General features: G+C 39.3%; 2 protein-coding genes across 2 annotated transcripts in view; both read left to right on the top strand.

Moving 5' to 3' along the window:
• Positions 1-2,066: 2,066 nt before the first annotated feature.
• On the top strand, positions 2,067-7,326 carry zc3h10 (zinc finger CCCH-type containing 10). Its single transcript, XM_027147145.2, has 3 exons — positions 2,067-2,423; positions 3,864-5,150; positions 6,374-7,326. Exons 2-3 carry the CDS (start codon positions 4,005-4,007, stop codon positions 6,899-6,901), a joined length of 1,674 nt encoding a protein of 557 aa, XP_027002946.1. The 5' UTR covers positions 2,067-2,423; positions 3,864-4,004; the 3' UTR covers positions 6,902-7,326.
• Positions 7,327-21,497: 14,171 nt separating this feature from the next.
• The window catches only part of esyt1b (extended synaptotagmin-like protein 1b), a 49,623-nt gene continuing 46,275 nt past the window's right edge, over positions 21,498-24,845 (top strand). The window contains exons 1-3 of the mRNA XM_027147142.2: positions 21,498-22,125; positions 22,805-22,846; positions 24,363-24,497. Coding sequence (XP_027002943.2) covers positions 21,790-22,125; positions 22,805-22,846; positions 24,363-24,497 — 513 coding nt within the window. The 5' untranslated portion in view covers positions 21,498-21,789. The remainder of the gene's footprint in view (positions 22,126-22,804; positions 22,847-24,362; positions 24,498-24,845) is intronic.

Here is a 24,845-nt window from a genome sequence, read left to right as displayed (position 1 = left end):
AACACTTCAACTAGCACTTCTTTCCTTATCTTTTGCATTAAAAAAAGGAAAGAAAAAAACATGCATATTTCAGATGCATAAATTAATTCCAAAAGGCAAAGGGTGTATTAAAATTGCAGTATTGGTTGCTGCAAGTTTTGCTAAATATTTAGGCCACCTCACTATGATCGCTGCACATTTGGGTATTTGGTAGTGCTCACACTTAATGTTCTCATTGAGATCTTTTGGATACATACATATTTTGATCTCCCTAACCTTTTTCTTCATGCATAGCAAAGAGTTGACCCAGTCTGTTACTTCCTCCATCTTCCTTATAACACAAAGTGCTATCATTTTCTTTAAGCTGGATCTTGTTTGTGAATGGTAATACACCAAACCACCTAAAGACATCTGAAAACTTCTCCACTATTGAGCCAACAGAGTCAGATAAGGGACTCACAGCTGTATTGATTCGAAACATTCTCTTAACAAACTCTTCACAGACTCTATTACCAAGTGATGAGTCAAGTCGTGCAACAACAGAGAAAAGAAGGTGGTGCAATTTATCTTTCATTGTGTCTCTTAGCTTGCATGTGCCTAAACAGTGAATTCTTTGTCCATTGTAGTCTTTCAGTGCAGTAGTTTTTCTTTGTATATTGGATTTTTCTTTCATTGCTTTGATGTCAGACATGAAGATCAGGTTTGCTTTTGCACCAGTGTCTAATTTCAGTACGACTACAGTCCTGTTTATTTGACGTGACATTGTCCTCTTTAAAAGCATTTATCTGATTCTTCTTTATAGTTCATAATGCTGACAAAATTTGTGTCATTCAGATCAGTGTCCTCCACTATCCTTTAATACTCCCCTTTTTCTTTGAAAAAGTGGTTCTTCCCTTGCAGTTTGTACAATGCTTACCATACGTTGGACACTCAATTGACTTGTGCTGTGTGCCACACCTTTTACAGGAAAATGATTCCTTCTTTTCAGACAAAATTTGTGCCGGCCGTGTGCCTGGCATGTTCTGGTCTTGAAACAGCATCAACAGCTACACTGTCATTAATTTTGCCACTATCAATTGCCATTTCAATAAATGTTTGCAGGTGTTGCACTCAGCCATCTCTCTCTGATCTTTTTATCTTCAATGCCAAACATGATCTGGTCCCGAATCATAGAGTCCATCAGTGCATCAAAATAGCATGATTGTGCTTTTAATTTCAAGTTGGTGAGAAGACTTTCAAAAGTTTTGCCTTGCTGCTGTACTCAAGAACATATGATATATCTTTGCATATCTTGTTCTTCTTTGGAGAACAGTTAGCATCAAATTTGGAACCACATCCAGTTTCATATGATCCTCATTATCAGCAAAAACTAATGTATTGTATACCTCCATGGCTTGTGGATCAGCTATGTGGTTAGCAGTAAGGCCACCTTTCTGGAATCTGGCTTTGAATTCAATCCCAGATTCTCACTGTGAAGTTGAAACCGTTGCTTGAAAGCATGCCAATTGCTCTCGACATTGCAGGTTAACTTTAGGCTCTCTGGTGGCTTCAAACCATCCATCGTGTCGCTTTTCACAATCAGCTCTAATCCTCGTAATTGCAGCATTTTCACTCCAGGTACCATGTTTTGTTCCCCTGAAAAATGATACTTTAAATATTTTTGTTATTTTATTTATTAAACCCAAACCAGAAAATGTACACAGTTCTTAGTTTATTATTTTACTGCTTTACTGATCAGTACATAACTATGTTACTATCCAAATAGGCGACACTACTGACACCTAGTGGCGGAATTACCTGTAACATAACTACAAAACTGCAACTCTACAATTTTATATGTCCACAAATAAAAAAAAAGCCAATTACAAACACAATTTGCAAGTTGTTTTGTAATTAGTCGGAAAAATGCTTCCATAGAAAATAGACAAGCCGAGTAATAAGATAAATGTCCCATTTCTGTTATACTAAATATCAACATTCTCTAATAAATGTCTAATTATATTAGTGAACTCTTGTAAAAAAAAAAAAACCACCAATCATTGGGACTTTAAGTTTGAAACAGCAATAGCCTCACAAAAGACGTTTTCAGTTGTCTGCCACGTGATTGCGCATAGTGGTGGTGTGATCTTTGTGGTGAAGCTAAATAACATTCTACATATCTTGACAAACTGCCTGTAGTGCAAATTGATTATAGATTCTGCAAATTAGCGCATCTGTATACGCTATGCTGGAAGAAGTTTCGAAAAAGAACAGTTTATTAAAATCTCCGAAACTGCGCAAACACACCGCTAGTACTGTGCGTGAACACATCCATTATTTTGGAGCAGGCGGAAGTTGTAGCATGAACAGTTTCAGTGTGTGAAAACATCGTAAATACCCATTCATTTTGATTTGTGGGAAGATGGGCTTGCTTTCAGGTGGCTTGGACTGACTGTAAACGTCGGGTAGGTGACCGTGTACAAAGTTGCCTGGTTTGTTTAGTAGCCCGTGTTGCTAGCAAGCTAGCTAGCTACTGAGCTATCGCTAACTATTTTATTTAGCACTGTGGCATTGAGAAACGGGGCTTTTGTTACTTAGCGAACAAAAGCAGACGTTTTCAGATATTTTGTTTAGTTGTGTAAAACTGAATGAGAGATTAATTTGTTGTTAACTTTTGTGTGCAAACACTTTTGTGTGCGAAATTCATAGTGGTAGATCCATTACTAAGTAACTAGATGACAGTTTTTAGTTTCTTTTTATTATTTACATATTACATGAGGCGTAACAAACACTTAAGACCCTAATAACGTTTTCTGATTACATTTGAACAACTGGTATAATGATCCAGTTCTAACAGTTACACAGCCACAGTGTTATTCTTGAGATCAACCATAAAATCTCTTCTTGTTTTCTTTTTTCTGGGTGAAAATAAACAATAAATATCATAATCACAACCATCCTAATGTCAACTAACTATTAGTTGTATCAGTCTGAATCAGAAAGTGTCTAAAACTAAATCCAGTCAGCAGTCAAAATATCTTGCATACCCCAACCAGGTGGAAATAAATGAACAGAATGGGTTAATTTGCTGAGGTTCCTGTATAAATATGAACTCCAATCCTGAAGGTTGAATGCTGAATCTGATTGGTCAGAAGTTCTGCATTATTTTCCTATAACAGCAAAAGCAGTTCCAGCTGTAACACTATTCCTCAAGTTTAACTATTTGCTGTTAAAATACACTGCATCATAATGTTCATTAATAAATGAATTAAACATTGGCAAATTGCTGTTGTATAAGTAGAATAACACGCACCATACTGCACTGTTGTGAAAAATTAATTCACATTAAAAAAAAAATGCATTCAAGTATATGAATGGCACTTGGACATCGGACAAAGTTGGATACTCAATGATGCATGAGTATGCAAACTGTTATGCAAACATTTTACTTTCTGTGTGTAAAAACTGATTAATTAATTTTATAGATGTCAGAGAATATTTCAAGAGTTTCAGAGTTGTTTACTTTAACATGGTCAGTACAAATAAAGGGGATGTTGATAAAAGTAAATTAGTTCAGCTTAATACATGACATCAACAGAGCTCCCATTTAAGTATATTTAGAAAAATCGTAATTGTCTTTGCATACAGAGAATTGGGAATTTTCAAATATTACACGTACATAACAATAAAAATGCTGCATTTAAGAATGCATTAATTATGAAATATGATGTTCATTTATTAAAAATCAAATTAAGCTTGTTTAAGGTTACAGATCAGAAATATATACTACAACAATTAGTCATGGCTATGATTTAAAAAGATTGTTATGGAACAGTTAGTGTACTTAAATGTTGTTTGCCTTTCTGCATTTTAATTATGTAATTTGTATTTTTGTCTTTCCACAGGTACCACAATAAATTTGCAGATTGCAAGAGAAGTTTGATCTGGATACCATTTTAAAGTAAGCAGGCCTTGAACAATAGTCAGGTCTGCCATTTCTGGCTCACACATGAGCACAGGCTACCTCTTTAACTGTGCTAAGTGCCATGCCTGACCGGGATAGCACGTACCTGGTAGGTGGTGGTGGGGGCAGCAGTGGAGGTGGTGCTGGCACAGGGGTAGGGGAGGAAGTAGGTGCTGGGTCTGGCTTGACTGGAGGGTCAGACGGTCGAGGGGGAGTTGGGGGAAGCTCAACTGTTGGGAACACTGTTTCTGGGGCCATGGGATGCAGCGGTGCCCTGGGAAATGGCCACACCTGCAGTGGAGCCAGTGGCAGCTTTGGCTCTGGTTCGCCATCAGAGGGTGTTTGCCGTGACTTCTTACGGAATGTGTGTAAGCGTGGCAAACGCTGTCGTTTCCGCCACCCAGACTTCAATGAAGTACCTGACCTTGGTGCACAGAAGAATGAGTTTGTATTCTGTCATGACCATCAGAACAAAGAGTGTGTGCGTGCAAACTGCCGTTTTGTGCATGGCTCCAAGGAAGATGAAGACTACTACAAGAAGACTGGTGAGCTCCCACTTTGGCTACGGTGGAAAGTGGCAGCAGGCCTGGGCCTGTCGCTTACTGACCTGCCACAGAATCGTGGTGAGGCACCGATATGCAGAGACTTCTTGAAAGGGGAATGTCAGCGGGGTAACAAGTGCAAGTTTCGTCATGTGCGGAAGGACCATGAGCACGAGGCTTCCCGATTCAGTGCAGTGGGTATGATGGGTGTCTCAAGTGGGGTGGGTGGAATAGTGAATTCAAGTGGTGGAGGTGTGACTTGTGGTGGGGTTTCGGGATTGGTTGGAGCAAATGGAGGGAGTCTGATGATAGGGATGGGAAGCCCCAACATTGGAGGGTGCAGGGATCAAGGATTGTGTGGTGGAGGAGGAGGAGGTTCCATGGGAAGTTGTCTATCCCTGGGGGCTGCTGGACAGCGGCGATATGACCGGGGTTCCTGTTCAGTTTATGAATCACTGTTTGAGAATGGACTGTTTGATCCTGGCCCATTGGAGAGCCCTGTTGATCATGCAGCACTTCAGCTGAAGAGAAGACGATTGGAAGGGCTTCGACTGGCTGATGGGACTGGGGGAGGTCACTATGATTTAGGGGTGCAGGCTGCCCTTTCCACCAGACCCATAGAGTATCGCCTATTAGAGGAGGAAAATGCTTTGCTGAGGAAACGAGTGGAAGAGCTAAAGAAACAGGTGAGGAGTAGAAATTGTGCAGCTTTAATGCACTGGTTCCAAATCCTAAACCTGCAATATCCCTGCATTAACACACCCATGTAGAGGTTGCCCTGTAAAGAGCAGATGAATAAAGTGAGGTACACTGGAGACTTGTTTGGCATGCAGGGATATTTGGCATATTTTTTTACCTTGATCAATCAATATTTACTCACTTCATGCAACTAAATTTTTCCTGATATCGTGTTTCATATTTTCACAGGGTTTTTAATGTAATACAATTTTAATTCCTAAAATTTCTGCACTGAACCCCAGGTACTGACAAGAATGCCAATATGAAAAGATTTCTTGAAATGTATAGAAATTAGTAATTGTAACAATTACTTGAGCTACCTCTTTTGTGTGGGTTGCCATACTGTATGCTTTTATGCATTCCTGGGGATTAGTAAAGTAAAAATCACTATTTATGGAGTTTTGTTAAAATTCAGTTTGGTCTAAGGCACAAAATTGCTTGCTCCTTTTTCTCAGCTTTGAACAGACTATTACACTTACTCTTGCTCAACACAAAACTGACATGAATTTACAGAGTAGATGCAGAGGAAATGCATATATTTCCCCACACTCCTGACCATGCGCATGCAAGGCCTTGCTTGTAATTGCAAAGTGTATATCAGGTAAACCGACTACACAATGCTTTTATAATATAGCAAATGGTCTCTATCATATCAGCACAACTGAATTTAATTTTTCAATTGCAGTTTTAGTTGAACTCTGTTCTAGTGCCTTTTGCTATGGGTAAATTTCAAAGAGAAATTAGATTATTTTGGTATTACCAAAAAAATACTGTATACCACAAATGCAACCAGTAGTCAGTCACCTGACCTTACTGAAGAAAAACATTATTTGGTGATGTCAGTGGGTTCCATACTTCAGGCTTGTATCAAAGTATTAATAATGCTTATATTTATGCTTTTGTTAGTTTATTACTTACCCTTTTTGTAACTGTTACTACTTAAAACATTTAAATCAAAGCTGAATGACAGCTTACTGTATTGTGACCTTTCTTTATGCACATACGTTTATAATGTGTGCGATTTGACAGTGGGTATGCTTTACAGCTGTGCATATGGATTCAAGATAAATAAATAATTTCTTGTGCATAGGGGTGAGTCTTGCACACAATCTTAGTTATTGTTTTATGAATGCATTGATAAATGAGACCCATAATATGCTCCACTTTTCAGGTCTCCAACCTGATGGCTACCAATGAAGTCTTGCTGGAGCAAAATGCTCAGTTCCGCAGCCAGGCAAAGGTCATGACCTTGTCTTCAACGCCAACACCATCAGAACAGAGTCTTGCTCCACCTGTTGGTTCAGTGAGCTCCTACAACCATGGCATTGCACAGACTCGCACAACTTTGAGCAGTGCTGGGCTACAGCCACGTGTTGTAACCCAGCAGGATCTGGTGGCACCTGCTGGTGCCCCTGCTGGTGCTCCCCCAGCCAATGCTGCACCCCCACCTGCTGCACCCCCTCCTCCTCCACCCCATCTGAACCCTGAGATTGCTCCACTCTCAGCTGCGCTTGCTCAGACTATTGCGCAAGGAATGGCACCACCTGTTTCTATGGCATCGGTAGCAGCTTCTGTGGCCCCAGTTGCTGTCTCCATGGCACAGCCACTGCCAGGAATCACCATGAGTCATGCCACCACACCAATAATATCATACCCCATTGCCAGTCAAAGTATGAGGATCACTACCATGCCACATTAACATGAACTCAAATATATGCAATAATTCCTGTAAATATTTTTTCCTTGCACCCAAAGTTGTGGTGCAGTTTTATAAATGAAGTACTGTATACAGTATTCACATAAACAGTTTCTCTGCTAAAATTTCAGAAATGGCAACACCAGCAACTTTAGGAAACTTAAGCACATACTTTTTTTTTATTTCTGTTTATTTTTATTAATTTATCAGTCTTATTGGTAACTTTGTTGGTTTGTTTTATTCCATGCAGTTGATTAGTGTTTGCTAAAGGTGCATATTTTTACATTTTGAGTGGACAACATGGATGTTTGTCAGGAAAAATGTGCGTTTGCTTCTTAGAAGTTGGCACTCAGCTTTGTTCAGTTGTTTTATTGATTTTGTTCTGTGTTATCATTTTGACAAATGGAATAAAGGATCAACATGTTTAATTTATGGTCATTGTTCTTTGCAGGGGTTTGTATACTGTGTATATTCCAGCACAATCTTGGAATTTTTTCACTCTATATGTACACTATATAGGGCCTCCCCCCAAGAAGACCCAAAGTGTTTTCACAAATGTGGAAGCAAGCAATTGCTTTGAATGTCTTTGTATACTATTGAATTCAGATTATATTTCTCTGTTACAAAAGCCTATACATGTTATTGCATAATTGTTGTCCAGTGTTTTGTCAAGGATGGTTTAGAAGAAATTAGGTGTCCTTTACAGAATACTGATCTCAGTTGCACTCAATTGCAACTGTATACTAGGGCTTCAATGGGGGAACAACTCGGTGCCCATTGTTTTGGTATAGGATGTTCAATACTTAGGTGTTAGGTACTTTTGGTGATAGACAAAATAAAAACATTAAAAACAAAACAAAACATAATGTCTATACACTCCTGTTAAAATTTAAAACTGACAAGAAATCTTACAATAATGTAGTTGCATAATTGTATACTCTCCTAACTTAATACTTAGTTGAAACACCTTTTGTTTAATAAATTATTCCATTAGCACTGTCTGTGTGCCTAAATCTTTTAAGCTAGCGGTTATCAAAACTTATTTAAAGCCTGACCTTGACCCAAGCAAGCTGTTCACCTATAGGCCTATCTCAAATCTCCCCTTTATTTTCAAGATCCTAGAAAACGTTGTAGCAGAGCAGTTTTACCTAAATAGGAATAACATTCATAAAATGTATCAGATCATCATAGCAAAAAGACATCAGTGGTTAAAGTTGTAAATAACTTGTGACTGGCTTCTGATCAGAATTCTGTTTCCTTGCTGGTGTTACTTGATCTTAGTGCAGCTTTTGACACAATCAACTATGCTCTTTTACTCGACAGGCTAGACCATGTTGTTGGTGTTAAAGAGGCAGACTTCTCCTGACTCAGGTCTTATTTGACTGGTCGTTTTCAGTTAGTAGTTCTAAATGGTTTGGTGTTCCACAAGGTTCTGTTTTAGGCTCATTGCTTTTGTTCCAATATAAATGCTACCCCTTATAAATTCTATTATCCACTGTTGATCTATGCTGATGATGCAACTATGTTTCAGTTAAGTGAGATGTGAGATGCCAGCATATTAAGACTGAAGAATATGTGAAGGACTTATTGAAATGCTTCATTGTCTTGATGTTCCAGTAGCAGCATAAACAAGCTCCAGTTAGTCCTGAATGCAGCAGCTAGAGTCCTAACCAGAATATGAACAGATCACTCCCTATCTTTCCCACACTGCATTGGCTCCCATTTGAATTTCATATTGATAAATATAAAATTAATAAATTATAAAGCACTTAGTGGTCTCACATTACAGTACCTAAGAGATATTTTTTTTCATCTGTCACGCCTACTTCAATCAAAAAGTGCAGGCTATTTGGTAGTACTTTAAGTTCTAAAGGCTATAAGGCTTCTCCAACAAACAAAGCTTTGTAGACTTAGCAACAACTATAATAAAGGAAAAAAACAAAAGATTCACATACCAGGAAACATATTGTTTTAAAAAGTTCATAGACAGAACTAGACAAGATCTGCTTTGTGAAGATGAAGAGAGTGTATAAACCAAACCAAACTGAAAAATAATGCTAATCATTTTCTTTCTTATATTTTTTATTCATGACCGATTTTAACATTGCTTCTTTAAACATATGGGGAGGACGGGATGTTAAATAACAATCAGAACTCTATGAGGTAATTAAACTATAAAGCATGGAAACTCATGGTGAAAAAGAAAACAAGTCTAGATGGATGATAGGAAGGGAAGGAATAGTGGTGTTGAGTTCACTAATCTCAATGAGTTCAGGAGTGGGGATTCTCTTTGCTAAAAGTTTTCTACCACAATCCTACACTACACAGGAAGTGATCGCTGGCTAGTTACTATTAATCAAAGCAAAGCATTAACATTTTAATATTGTATTAATCAATGCATATGCTCCAACTAAAGGTCCTGAAAGAGTTTTATTTTTAAATAAATTAAATTAATTTGCGATTTGAAAGATTATCTGTTTTTAGCAGGAGATTTTATCTGTACTCAAAATGATTCATACAATGTCTCATACAGAACCTCACGCAGTATCCAAATATTAATACTTCTTATAAAAACTCATGATACGGTAGATTACTGCATGGAACTAAGAAATTGAGTCGAATTTTGAGTTTTTATTGCAAATCCTAAACCCAGAAGGAAATACTGGCATTTTAATGTTTTTGTTTAAACTGAATGGTGTTAATTTTATTGACTCTTTTAGACATTTCTGGACCACTTTTAAAAAAGAGAAGAGAGATTTCTACTCCTGTAGGTACTGGTGGGACCATGAAAAGGTTTTAATCCATCAGCTCTGTCAGGAGTACATTGCCTACATCAGAAGGGGCATCATCAAGTCACTAATGCCCCTTTTTCACCAAGGCAGTTTGAGTGCTGGTTCAGAGCCAGATCTTAATTTAAAATCAGTTCTTTCTTTTTCGACACCCAAAGCACCGGCTCTATACCAGGAAAAGTGGTTCTTAAGTAGCACCAAAACATTGCTGGAGCTGTACAGCGGCATTACAACTTTAAACACACAGCCCCAATGAATTTTTCATAATAGCCGGAGACTTTAACAACACCAACTTAAGACAGTATTACCGAAGTTCTACCAACATGTGAACTTTGGAACAAGGGGAAATAATATACTGAACTTGGTTTACACTCCAGTGAAGCATTCATATAGGGCTGAGCCCCGCCCCCACCTCGGGTTCTCAGATCACGTTTCTGTTATGCTAATCCCTACATACAGACCACTACTGATATGCACAAAACCGGTTCAGAAACATATCACAGTCTGACCAGAGGATGCTACCTCAAAACTCCTGGACTGCTTTCAGTGCACGGACTGGAATATGTTCAGAGAGGTAGCCACCTACAACAACTGCACAGATCTGCAGGAGTATACTGAAACCGTGAGTGCATACATCAAAAAGTGCATTGATGATGTCACAGTAACCAAGACTATCACCACACGGGCAAACCAAAAGCAGTGGATGACAGCAGAGGTTCATGATCTGCTAAAGACGAGAGATGAAGCTTTCAGGTCAGGAGATAAAGCAGCTCTTAGAACAGCAAGAGCCAATCTGTCATGTGGCATCAAAAAAGCTAAACGGACAAATGCAGACCAAATCACCAGCCACTTCACAGACAGTAAAGACACACGGGGCCTGTGGAAAGCCATCCGAACCATCACGCACTACAAGCCTATGTCACCATCACTCCCTGACACACTGAACCTTTTCTACTCGCGGTTTGACATGCAGAATAACACACCTGCACAAAAACTGCTCACATCGCCCAATGACCAGGTGCTCTGTCTCTCTTCAGCTGATGTAAGGAAAACCCTACCCAGGATTAACTGACACAAGGGTCTCGTCGGTATACCAGGCAGGGTACTGAGAGACTGTGCGGCACAGTTGACTGACGTCCTTACGGATATCTTTAACACCTCACTGAGCCAGGCAGGCGTCCCCACATGTCTCAAGTCCACAATCATCATACCGGCTCAAAAGAAAGCAACCACCTCTGTAATTGAATCCTGGACTTTCTAACTGGAAGACTACAGTCAGTGAGTATCGGCCAAAAAACATCGAGCACTACAACACTGAGCACAGGCGCACCACAAGGCTGTGCGCTCAGCCCACTGATCTTCACGCTGCTGACACATGAAGTTCAGCTCCAACCGAATCGTCAAGTTTGCTGATGACACAACTGTGATCGGTCTCATAAGCAACAACGACGAAACACACTACGGAGAGGAAGTGGCTCAGCTGGCTAAATGGTGTGAAATAAATAACCTGTCCCTTAATGTAGAAAAGACAAAGGAGGTTGTGATGGACTTCAGAAGAAACTCCATTGAGCACCGACCACTGACCATCAACAACACAACAGTTGAGAGGGTTGGCAGTACAAAATTCCTGGGGGTGAATATCACGGAGAATCTCACCTGGTCCACCAACACACGGTCACTCTCCAAGAAGGCACATCAGAGGCTGCACTTTCTCTGCCGCCTGAAGAGAGCATGTCTCCCTCCACCCATCTTCACCACCTTCTACAGAGGAACCATTGAGAGCTTGTTGATGAACTGCATCACTGTATGGCACGGGAACTGCAGTGCAGCTGACCGCAAGACCCTTCAGAGGATAGTGAATGCAGCCGCAAAGATCATCGGTGCCCCTCTCCCCTCGATCGAGGACATCTTCATGAAGCGATGCCTCAGCAGGGCCAACAGCATGGTAGGGGACCCCACCCATTTCTCCTACAACATCTTTCAGCTCCTACCATCAGGAAGAAGGTACAGGAGCATCAGAGCCCGCTCTGCTAGACTGCGGAACAGTTTCTTCTCCCAAGCTGTGAGAGCCCTGAACTCAAACCTCCACTGCTACCCCTAAAAATACACAGGCCTCCTGTGACGTGACCCACCATCCACACTCACCTCAGCATTAGCACACTGGCACATCAAAAATGTTTAAATGTTTACATGCTGCTTGACTTTGAATGCCTCCTGTTGCACGTGTACAATATCAAGGAAGCATTGTAGAGATACTTATATTTATTGCCTGAGTGTATTTTTTTTTATTTTATGTATTTATTTGTACTGATGGCATAGTCCGTACCTGCCCCCTGCTTCGTTGTTTTATGTTTTTTTGTTTTGTGTTTGTGTTGTTTTATGTTTAATGTCTGTATGGATGTTGCACTATTTGACCTGTGATACATGACATCTCGTTCCACTGCGTGTCTCAAAATGTAGCGAAATGACAAATAAAGTAAATTGAACTTGAACTTGACTTGCATAAGGGGCTGTTAAGACAAGACAAATGAGAGCATCATTACCGGAATTTTTAAATCATTTAGATCAGGATTTGCCACATTTGGATGCCAATGTAGGTTCTCAAAGCCATGAGCATTAACAGTATAGCAACACCCGCGATTGTTGATTTTGTGTTTGCCGCTGCTGTGCTAATGTTGCTGTATAACCTGAAATAAGACTTGGCTCTGTGATGGGTCTCTAGCCCATGGAAAGGCAAACTGGTTCTTAAAAGGCTCGCTAGTGGAACCAACTTTGAACCAGCACTAGCTCTGAACCAGCACCCGGTTCTTTCTGGTGCCTCTTTGCATAAGAGAGCTGGAGATAGAAATAATGGAACTCTAGGTTTTAACTGAATCCACAGGAAACGGGACATTTTGAGAACCTCAAAGCAAAAAAAAAATTAATGGCTTATCTATTGGGCACAAAAGCGCAAGGAGAGGAGTTCTTGTCCAACCAAGTTTCAAAGGAGTCAATAAAATGGACGCCCCATCACGGTTCAACCACCAAATCGACAATACCAAACACTGTGTGCTTAATAGATCTATGAGGGATAACATTTCTTTGATTCTTTGTCTCCAGCTCATTGACAGTTGATGGTCAGTAGGCAGTAGGAAACTGGTCCAACAGTCTATCAAAACTAGCAAGTGGACTAAAATAGACAAAACAATAATTTAGATACCTAGGAATGTATTTAAATGATGAAAAGAAAAACTGGAAAGGAGTTTTAGAAAAAATAGAAGGTAAACTAAAAAACTGTGAATAGCTAAAACTGAACATGTCGCTCATAGACTCAACACTATGGCATCACATAGCCTGCCTGACCCCCCACAGGCCTTGTTGATAAAATTAGCACTAGTTAATTTTGTATCGGACAAATTATACTGGGTTCCTCATAGTGTCCTCTTCTTCCCTAAGAAGTAGGAGCAGAATCTCAACCTTTCGTTTCCATACTGTACAAAAATACCTGATCAGATCTGATTCCCTGATATGGAGAGATGTTATACAGTAAGTTCTTTTGAAAAGAATCAATGGTTTTGGTTGTAATCACACCTTCACCATTTTTTTAATGGACCCAGCCGTTTGTGACATTTTATTTTTATAAAAGTGTTATAAAAGTGATTCCAAAGCCATGCTGTCTCACTATATTGGCTCTTAGAAGACAATGATTGGAAACTAAAGACATTACTGCAGACCTTACACAAACTCTGCTATCTAAAAGGATCACAACAATGAGGAGTGAACCCCAGAACCTGACTTCAAAGACATAACAGCAGTGGCCGAGGAACTCGGCTACGGGCAGTGAAATACGGAAGTCATCTTCAGCAAATGGATCAGCAAACTGTCAAAAGAGGAACTGATTTTAATGAAGGTTCTTTTCGGTCTTTTGTCACGCTCTCCCGCCACACATCGTATTTCTCACGCAGAAAAACTTTTTGACTATTTATCATATATTTAATATGAAGCAGCACCCAAAATGTATAGGTCTGCACCGCTGTCTCTATGGAACCGGGCAGGAATCAAGCGCGTCTCAGTTCTTAGTCGAGCCTGACACTTATCAGCCAATCAAAAAAAAATCAGAAAATAGCACTATCTAGATTTAACGCAACAACCAATGGACAAAAAACGTATTCATTAGCGAGGCTATTTTTGATGGTCGGTTAGAACAAAACCTCAACACAAAACAGCTTGTCTCTGGACAGGACATTGTCCTCAATCATGACCTTAAAAATGTCTGAGCTTGAGCCGGAGTGTTTTAAATGAGAGCAACATTACAAATGATAAAATAGTCCAAAAAGGCAACAAACACTTACAATAAACACCACCAGTCATAATCTCTCTGTCTGTCTCTCTCTCTCTCTCTCTCTCTCTCTCTCTCTCACACACACACACACACAAATTAATAAATGTAAATTAAACAAATACAGTTATACCTCGAGATACATGGTATCTCATAAAATTTGTTCGTATCTCAAGGCAAAAATTTGGTCGAATCACAGCTCGTATCTCAGAAAATTTGTATTGTCAATGCACTTGTATCTCGAGGTATCACTGTACTTTGTTTTTGGTTAAAATGTGGTCACTAATCATTACCAAACACAACAACTCTCCGATTATTTATTTATTTGTTTGTTTGTTTGTTTGTTTATTGGGGGGGGTTAGATGTCACGCTTGCCTGTCTTCAAAACTTGAGAGCCCTGTGGATAGGTAGAAAGATACAGTAGTATAAAGGGAAAAACTTGGAATTTTAGATGACACTTCTGAAAACACTTTCTATCTTTTTTGATGAAACATGGCCCCATGTATCTTTTACGTTGTAGTTAGCCATAAAAAATAATGTGGGAAAAACAGATGTGGAAACTGATATTTTTTTTGTAGGAGAAACAAAAATGGTCGTCAACATAAGCCATAAAATCAAGTACTGTAGTGTCAGGGAACCAGGGTGTCTTTGTGGATACAAGACCCAAATGAAGGATAGCAAAAAAAGCGATTTATTAAATAAAACAAGCAACCCTCCACAACCCTGGAGGTGTGAGGCAAATGTGCTAACCACTAAGCCACCGTGCCCCCCTTCAAAACAGTGACACCTCAAGGTTGTTATGCCATGTGTATGTTGTTATTTATTTATTTTTTTTACTTTACAAATTCATACAATACAATATATTCTTATTCCTTAACAAACTCTCAAATTAGTAATGATATTTAGGTTCTTAAAAAAACATGAAACACAGCAACACATGAAAAGAGCTTCATGGGATCTCCTGTGGTGCACAACAGAACAGCTGACATGATAACAACAGTGTCTGGTAAGAATTGTGGCAAATGGTGCAGAAATACTGTTTTTGTCTCAAGCAGAGTTTGCCTGACTGACAGAATACTATCTGCCCAGTTTACCACCATGCTTATTGTTACAGTACACATTCCACCTGGTGCTAATGAAAGTGCTATGTAAGTTAGTAAAGGCACAAACTCTACAGGGCTATCAGTAACTTAAAGAGAGTGCAGCAAGGACATTTCACTGTTGCATGGAATTTTAACCATGTGAATTTGAATTCAGTGCTGCCAAAATTCTAGAATTTTACATTATAGAATGTCATTTTATAACATGTGGTACAAACACTTTAGAAACCAGATTGTCTCTGTCCAGAGATAACCCATGAAAACCTGCAGGTGCTGACAAAATACCTGGCCAGATGCTCAAGGAATTGTCCTGCCAAAGTCACTACTGAACAGTTGTGCCTATACCTATCTTTGTGAAGTGCTTTGAGCAGCTAGTCATGAAACACATATTCTGTAGAGCAGTCTTCCCAACCCACTTGACCCATTTTAGTATGCCTACTCTCACAACTGCTAAACTGAATGCCATATCTGAACCATCCACTTTCTCTGACCTGTTTGAAGAATGATAGATTAAGATAAAGATAAAGATTCTGTTTCATAAAATTATGTTTAGCATTGAACACGATAACCCCACAGAAGATTCTAACAATGCTAAATGCCTCCCTCTGCAAATTGATTTTTACTATTTGACTGCAAGACCCCAGTGCCTGAGTATTGGCAACTGTACCTCCATCACCACCATACTGAAAAGCAGCACTCTCCAGGACTTTTCTTGACTCATGTCTGTGCTGAAAAATACAGTTCATGTCATGTTTGCTGATGACAGGCATTATTATTGTTGTAGGCATTATTAGCAACAATGAGGAGTACAGAAATGAGTTCTGGAGGACCTGAGTAGACCATTTGCCACTGCCAACTACAGAAATATTATTGATACAGCAGAAAGCTCAAACATTCTGGGTGTGCACATGATAGGTTCCTCTCCTGAATTCCTCCTGCCTAGGCAAGAAGACCCAGCAGTGCCTCTACTTCCAGCAGAGTTAGCACACCTCTATCAGCACGATGTTCTACATGGGGATGAAAGAAAGCAACCTGATCACCTGTCTCATTGTGTGGTACTGGGAATGTTACAGAGTCTTACAGCAAGACCCTACAGCAATTTGTGAGTACTAAAAAAATGGTGTCTCTGTACACAACATCATCTCTGCATCCACTCATCAAAAAAGCCACCAGTATTACGGTCGATCACTCTCACCCATCTGGCAGAAAGTACAGTATCATTTATGCCATCACCAGCAGACAACACCAATTTCTTCTCTGAGGTGGCTGGATTACTCGACAATTTTCACCTTGTTTAATCAAATACCTAATATAGTATGACTCATTACACACTTCACTTTTCAAAGCTGCATCAGTCAGTTTTTATTTTAGAACTCTTTTTTGATGCCCCAATGAAGTAAGAAGCATTCGTTGTTAATTTGTCTAGTCTGTTAACAGCTCTTGTATTAATGCTCCAACCCCATGTACTGTATTCCTTTCAAAAAAAAGAAAGGAAATACAACTGTTCCTTGTGCTCCTGTTTTGCTCACCACATTGTCTAGCACTCAATTCCTCAAACACACAAACATGGGTCTTGCTTTTCATCAGTCACTTGTCTAGGACAGTGTTTCTCAACCGTGATATTTGCAGGGTGTACAGAAAATAATTATAAATATATTTTATTTTTATTGTATATAGAAATTATTACTATTACTAAAACCAGAAAAAAAAATAGAAAATAGAAAACAGGGGATTGCAGGTGAGAGCAGGGGTAGGGGGTCCATAAGGCTGGTTTGAGACATGATGGGGGTCTAGTACTCCAAAAATGTTGAGCAACACTAATCTAGGAGGTTGTGGTGGTGTCAACCTGCTTCACCCTAAGTTTTTCATCAAGGAAAAAAGTTTCAGGTTGTTAAAGTCATATGAAAATCAAAAAACATGACAGACAGTACTGCCAGGTTTGTCCATGTGGGAATGGATCTTATCTAGTAGGTAGCTAAAGATCATCTACAATCTGACTTGGTGTTGATACGCACAGTGTTGAGACAATTTTATTGTTTGGTCCCTATGTATTTGGACATTAGAAAAGTTTTTGGCTCTGTATACTAAAATGAAACAATCAGGATTACTTTGAAGAGCAGACTTTCAGTTTTAATTCAAGGAGTTGAACAAAAATATAAAGTACAAATCTTATGAACTGTGACCTGGATTACTGATATTACCAAAGACTGGGTTTCCTCATTTCTGATGCTTTGCCAGGCTCTAACTGCAGCTGTCTTCAGTTATTGTTTGTTAATGGGTCTTTATGACTTTCGTTTTGACTTTACCAAGTGAAATGCATACTCAATTGGGTTGAGATCAGGTGATTGACCTGGCCATTGATGAATATTCCACTTATTTTCCTTGAAAAAGTCCTTTATTGCTTTTGCAGTGTGTTTTGGATCATTGTGCATCTGTGCCGTGAAGTGCCGTCCAATAATCTTTGCTACATTTGGCTAAATCTGGGCTGACAGTATATCTCTATATATTTCTGTCTTCTGTCACATCATCGATAATGACCAGTGACCCAGTACCACTGGAAACTATGAATGCCCATGCCATCACACTGCCTTCACCACGTTTTACAGATGACATTATATGCTTTGGATCATGAGCTGTTCCAAGCCTTCTCCATCCTTTTTTCTTCCTGTCATTCTGATACAGGTTGATCTTGGAATCGTCCCATCTTACCGAGCGCAATGTAGAGCATGGCTGCCAGGGCTGGTGCTGGACCCACCCTCCATTCACAAACCAGCATTTGACCATGTCCCCTCTTCCTCAGATACTTGCTTTTACATTTGTGGCAGTTGATTGCCATTAGTGGCAGTGATTGTGGGTTCCAAGCTTGGGGATTGCTAGGCTTTCTTTTGTTTTTTTATTATTTGAGACCAATTGTGACAGGTCATGTGTGGAATGGTGCTTTTGAGGTGGCCAGCCAATTTGCGACATGCAGCACATAATCTGCAAACATTGATATGAATACCTTGTCAATAGAAACAGGCCATGAGATGGTTTAGTGTCTTGTCTTAAATGGCAGCTCTTTGCTTATTAACAACTGTATTGCCTCTTTCTGAGTTTGAGAGTCTTGCATCACTCAATATAACTATAATAATAATAAAAATAATATATCTTTAATAATTGAAGTATGCAGAAAGGAGAGCACAATGTTTGGCTGGGTTTGGGAAACTGGTCTTTGGGGAATTGGCCCCTATTTTCTGTAGCACAGGGATGGGGAGGGTGGAGAGAGACAGGGGAAGAAGAAGAATAAGAGTGAGAGAGGGGAAGAGAAGGAGAAAAAGGAGGACACACCTGTCACCGGAAATACCACCATGAATCCAAAATGGCAGTGCAGCAGTTGCACGCAGCCGCCACTCCGGATACAATATGGTGCTGTTTCAGATTTTTAGCCCGACTGTTCCTAGTACATGGACATCAAAGACAGCGGTTTTCATGTATATGACCGCCAGAAGTTAATAAGTTTACGGTGGTGAGTGTGCACCAGGATCCACTACTGGTCTTCTGCCTGTGCTTGGGGCAGGGCTGCTCTCTGGCTCTCATCTGTCTATCTTTTATCCCAGCTACAGTTCACTGCAACAGAGAAGAGTCCTTCGGACTTCCAAAGACTTCTGAAGGCTCTGCCTTCCATTTATAACTATGCCCTCACTTCCATGGTTAGAGTGATTGAGGGGTCTAAGCTTGGATTGTGCCAAGCTTTCCTCTGTTTCTATTATTTAAGACCAGTTATACCAAGTGAGCCAGGACATTCCAACCAGAGAATTCATGTCACCCAGGTACTGGTACAGAAAAGCAGCAGGGAAATCCTAGCCTGGATCTTCATATTTGTTCTGGTGGACTATGTGGTGTCATATCACAAAGCTGTATTTTGAGGACAATTTCACCTCTTACCCCTGTACGGGACTGTGAAGACCCTGTGCAGCTTTTTCAGCAGCAGTCTGCTACACCCCAGTGTAAGAACGGGTGCTACCGCAGGTCATTCGTATACTTTGCTGTCAGACTTTATAACATGATGTTATTGTGCAATAATACATTTACATTTTATGTATTTTTTTTTTAAATATTGTGTTATATTAAACTTTTCTTTCTTCCTATTTTAAGTATTTAATACCTAAACTTTAACTTTCTGTGAGCTGCTGTGATAAGTGAATTTCACCAATGTGGGATCAATAAAGTTCATCCAAAAGTTTATCTTATTTTAATAGCTTTTCTTATATAAAGAAGCAGATCTGGAGGGTTCATGGTCATAGAGTGTTAAGTGAACTGGGAGGTTTGGATGCCTTATCACCTTCGCAAGTAGCTCAGGTCTGTGAGTGGTTGGATGCTTTATGTCTCAGGAAGCCCTTATGTCTAATCTAATTTAATCTATTTTCTCTAGCAAGAAAGAATTAATGTTGTCTGTGGTGAACTTAGACATTAGTCCCATTAGTTCTTCTATACTTCTTGGTGGCTTAATTACTACAAAACTAAAGGCTACAAACTGCCGTAGAAAGGGTGACCCTGGACAGTAAATAATGTAAATGTAAATAATACATTTACATTATTTACTGTCCAGTGTCACCCAAATGAGGATGGATTCCCTTCTGAGCCTAGCTCCTCTCAAAGTTTCTTCATCTCATCTCAGTGAGTGTTTCCTTGACAACGTTGCCTCATTAGGGGTAGTTTTTTGAGACATATAGTAACTTCATTTTAAACTTTATACTTTGACATTTTTATTCTGTTTCCATACTTATGTAAAGCTGCTTTGAGACAGTGTGAGTTGTTAAAAGTGTTATACAAATAAACTGAATTAAATTCAATAATAAAGGTTTCTTCTTCTTCAAATGGGATTTTCTGATTCTCTAAAGGAGGTAGGGATGTCCGGAATATCTGATTATCAAGAGAAGTCAAGTCAAGAAGCTTTTATTGTCATTTCAACCATATATAGCCATACACAGTGAAATGAAACAAAGTTTCTCCAGGACCATGGTGCTACATAAAACAAAGAAAGAGCTAAGGACTTAAGTAAGTTAGTCCTAGCCACATAAAGTGCATCTGTGCAACCTAGTGCAAACAGTGCAAGACAAAAGACAGTGCAAACAAGCAATACAAGACATTACAAAAAAGACAATACACAAAAGCAGCGCCAACCAGTTTACATACCGTATATTCTATATTACATGTGCAGAAATACTGGAATTAACACTTAATATAGTAGCATCACAAGAGGTATTGTAATGTATTGTGCAAGACACAATGCAAAAACAGCATGTGAACAGTTTGCTACGGGTGGTACTGTATACATGGATGTATAGTGGAAGAGTGCGTATTTGGTGTAGGTCAATGCAGTCCATACAGTTGAGTGTGCATGTGTGTGTATTGTGGGTGAGGGAGTGTGATGGGATGTCAGTCCTTGAGGCAGGACACTGTAGAATTCTTTGGCATGGGGACGATAATGGTTGTCTTGAGGCATGTGGGAACAACAGCACTGCTCAGGTAAATGTATAAGATGTCAGTGAAGACATCCCCTAGCTGTTCTGCACGTTCCCTAAGGACCCAGCCTGGAATTTTGTCTAGTCCAGCAGCCTTTCATGGATTAACTCTACATAGAGTTCTCTTCACATCAGCAGTGGATAGACAGAGTACCTGATTGTTGGGGGGAGGGATGGTCTTCCTTACCGCTGCGTTGTTCTGCACCTCAAACAAAGCATAGAAGCATCTGGTAGGCATCAATATTACAGGCAGGTGAAGCTGTCTTGTCTTGTCTTGTTTGTGAGCACCTGTATGCCCTGCACAGTTGGAATGTCTGGGCATGTGCGCACTTTGCTTCTCTGATGGCTCAGGACAGTTTGGCCCGTGCAATATACATGCAGTTACACGTGCCGTTCAGTAGGTGGAGCTACATGTTTATACGCGTTTGTTGAAGCATACTACTACTGAACTACTTTGACCTACACTGCCATACTGATTGTATTTAAACACACGTCAATTAAGCCACATAAAAATGAGTCCTAAGCAAGTCTCAATTAGTGGTAAATAGAGAATGTGGGAAATTTTTCCCAAGTGACAGTCATGAGCGAAAGCCTATATGGTGAGAACATATTCTCACCTTCTTGTATAAGTGTGCTAATGTGTTATCTGTTAGCCAGCTCTGTTACACCAAGGTCCTTCTATGACTTACATCGACAAAGATTACTAGGCAATTAGTAGCTCAATTATACCATCATTTATGGTAACAGTACCAGTTACTCGATACATTTGTGTACACACACACACACACACACACACACACACACACACACACACACACACACACACACACACACACACACACACACACACACACACACATTTTTTTGGGCGTTTCCAAAGTTCTGCTTCTGCTTCTGCCTTGAGACCAGAGGAGGGCATAGAGGGACACGAACAGTTTCCACGAGCGCATTTCAGGCTCCATTTCCGAGTGAGGAGGGGAAAAAAATCCACATTTTTTCCAGCTGAGTCACGACTCCGTAAGATCCGCACTGCGACGCTGTTTTTCCTCGGACACGAACATCGCAGCTAAATTAAAGCCAGAGCCCGAACCAGAGCGGATGCAGAATTTAAGCGCTAAATTGTTTTACTGCATTTCTCCCTGTATGAAATCTAAAGTAACTATTTAAAAATTGTGCAAGTATGTCAGATAATGATACAGGGACGAGCTTGTTATCAAAGGACAAGCCAAGCGAATGCAGCGAGAACCAGAACCCGGTCCCTACAGATAAGGGAATTGATGCCGTTGGCATTCTATGGACTTTTGGGAAATGCCTCACAGCTTTGTTGCCCGTTTACTTGGCTGGATATTACCGAGTGAGCAGCAGTCTGGTGGTGTTTGGACTCGCCCTCTACTCGGGATGGAAACACACTCGGGCTGTCAAAGAGGCGAGGCTGAGGTCCGCCATACAGCTATTGAACGAAAAGAGTGAATCATCCAGTAGCGTGTACAGCAGCCAGAAAGACCTACCAGCTTGGGTGAGAAACTTAAATAAAGCCGAACAAATAAAAGCAAACTGAAGAAAAGTATCGCGAGACATTTCTGCGTCTCGGACAGACCTTGTAACACAACTTAATGCATTTTGGAGTAAAAGGAAAGCCATTAACACAATAAGTTTATGCTCTTTCTGATCTAAAGTATTACTAATATAGTAATAATAATAATAATAATAATAATAATAATAATAATAATAATAATAAATAATATGGTACTTTTGACTATTTAATATAACTTTTTTCGCTAATATTTTATATATCACAACCTTTATTATGGTAATACATTTTTGTCAAATTGTCATTAAACTGTGTTTTGGTAATGCGTTCATGTTTACCCTATAATTACCTTTGTTCTGAGCAAACGGCCTCACTGCTTACTGCCTCTCACTATCTGTTACTGTTTTGGTGCCCCAGCCCCCATCTCCAGTTTTTATTGATCCTGGTTTGATAGTTCATGTTGTCCATTCGCAAACGTCCCTGCATGTGTTTCTATGAAATTCTCATGTTTTTGTTATACGTAAGGAATATTTTGGGTTTGTCTATGTAAAAAAAAAGTGTTTTTGCTACAACCACTTCCTTTCTCACATCCATTCTGTTGCAGCTAAAGCAGTATGACATATTACCGTTGTATTCACAACCGTTGTTTTGCTATATCCCACAGGTCAATTTCCCAGATGTTGAGAAGGTTGAATGGCTAAATAAGGTATGTTACTTTATTCAGGTTTGTGTTTACTGCCTTTAGCTGTTTTCAGCAGTTACAAAAAACCACAGAACTTATGCCCCACCTCTAGCCCTCCCACCATGGCAGAAGCGAGCCTCTATGACTCATACCCTCTCACAGTCTTTTTTTTTTGACAGATGTACAGCTTCATTTAGTGCAGCTAGTTCTATAAATGCCATTTTTGCTGCACACACACACACACACACACACACACACACACACACACACACACACACACACACACACACACACACACAGGCACATACAGACAGGCACACAGCCAGGCACATAACCACTTCCTGGCATACATGTGTTTTGCGCAACATATTTTTAAGTTGTAGATTTCAAAACCTACTACTGCCCGATTTTCCAAATTAGCATTATATGAAAAAAGAGACAGGGAGGACATGCAGTTCAACTGGACAGAAGCCTGGACTGTGTTTAAAGACAATAGCTTATATGTAGTCAAATCTAAAAGCAGTGTGTAACTTGATCCGAAATTTATTGGCAAAAATATTTTTGAGTTTGTCAAATAGTTGCTCCAGGCTCACTCCCCTACCACACCCCATGAGTATTCTAACCTATGTTCTGTTCACTACTTATAAATGTCTCATAAAAGCAATAAATGTCTTATTATTCAAGGCCATGAACAAACATTTTTGATTTTAAAAGATATTCTGTTACTTTTTTTTGCATTTAATTGTTTTAGTTTCCTTGTCTTTTCTTTGCTTGTGTTGGTTTATCTAACCTGTTTATTTTTGCCATGGCATGTTCGTAGTTCTCGTGTTTTTTTCCCCCTGTCTCTGTTTTTGATTTAGTTAAACTATTGTGGTTTGGTCAATCCAGAATTTGGGTCAGGTTTTTACCATCACTTCACTAATGTCAATGAAATTTCTGTAGCAGGAAGAAAACTATGTTATAACAATTGTTGAATAAATAATTTGCTCAAAAGCACCTGGTTACAGAATTGCCCAATGTAATGTACAATTACATAATTTGTATTATTACATACAATGCTGATCATCACACTCATATCCAGAGGTTGCCTCATATCCAGAGGTTGCATTTGGGAAATAGACGTATGACACTGTGTCACCCGATGAGGATGGGTTCCCTATTGAGTCTGGTTCATTTCAATGTCTTTTCCTCATATTGTCTCAGGAAGTTTTTTTCTTGCCACCCTTACCTCTGGCTTGCTCATTATGGATAAATATAAATAATTATAAACTTCATCATTTTTATTATGAAGTTTTATTTTTCTGTAAAAGTGCCTTGTGACAGTGCCCCTTGTTAATAGTGTTTTACAAATAAAATTTAAGTGAAATGAAATATGTAATTGGCAACTGAATTTTTCAAAATCACATTAGTGTAATATATATATATATATATATATATATATATATATATATATATATATATATATATATATATATATATATATACAGTATAATACTGAGGGGTTCTGTCTGTCTGTCTGTCTCTCTCTCTCTTTCTGCAGGTAATCCATCAGGCATGGCCATTTATTGGTCAGTATCTGGAGAAATTGCTAACAGAGAGTATTGCTCCATCCATCCGCTCATCCAGTGTACACCTGCAGACCCTCAACTTCACCAAGATTGACTTTGGTGACAAGGTTTGCTTCAATCGCTCTTAAAAAATCAGACACTCCTTCTTACATACATAATATTTTCTTTTTTTTTTATAATAGTAATGAAGATATTAGCACTAATATAACAGGTATTTTCTGATAGTATATTTAAGAACTAAAAATGAACCTTAAGCCATTCTTGATGGAATAGGAATAGCATTTTTTGCCTTGGAACTTTGCAAGGAAAATATGTATCAAATTCTTGCATGGCTGTAACAGACAGTGGTAGCTTGAGTTTCCCAGCATGTTTGAATGATTGATCATTTTCAATTGAAGAATGGATACAGAGAGCACACCCTGTCCTCTTAAAGTTAAAATGAAAATGCTCAAATG

The sequence above is a fragment of the Tachysurus fulvidraco genome, chromosome 5 (assembly GCF_022655615.1).
Source record: "Tachysurus fulvidraco isolate hzauxx_2018 chromosome 5, HZAU_PFXX_2.0, whole genome shotgun sequence".
NCBI lineage: Eukaryota > Metazoa > Chordata > Actinopteri > Siluriformes > Bagridae > Tachysurus > Tachysurus fulvidraco.
This window is presented reverse-complemented; position numbering and strand designations above follow the sequence as displayed.

What these genes read in the sequence shown, in the direction of transcription:
- zc3h10 (XM_027147145.2), top strand. Translation starts at nt 4,005, where the DNA reads ATGCCTGACCGGGATAGCACGTACCTGGTAGGTGGTGGTGGGGGCAGC. An exon ending in TGGAAGAGCTAAAGAAACAG is followed by an intron (nt 5,151 to 6,373) that starts GTGAGGAGTAGA and finishes TCCACTTTTCAG; the next exon opens with GTCTCCAACCTGATGGCTAC.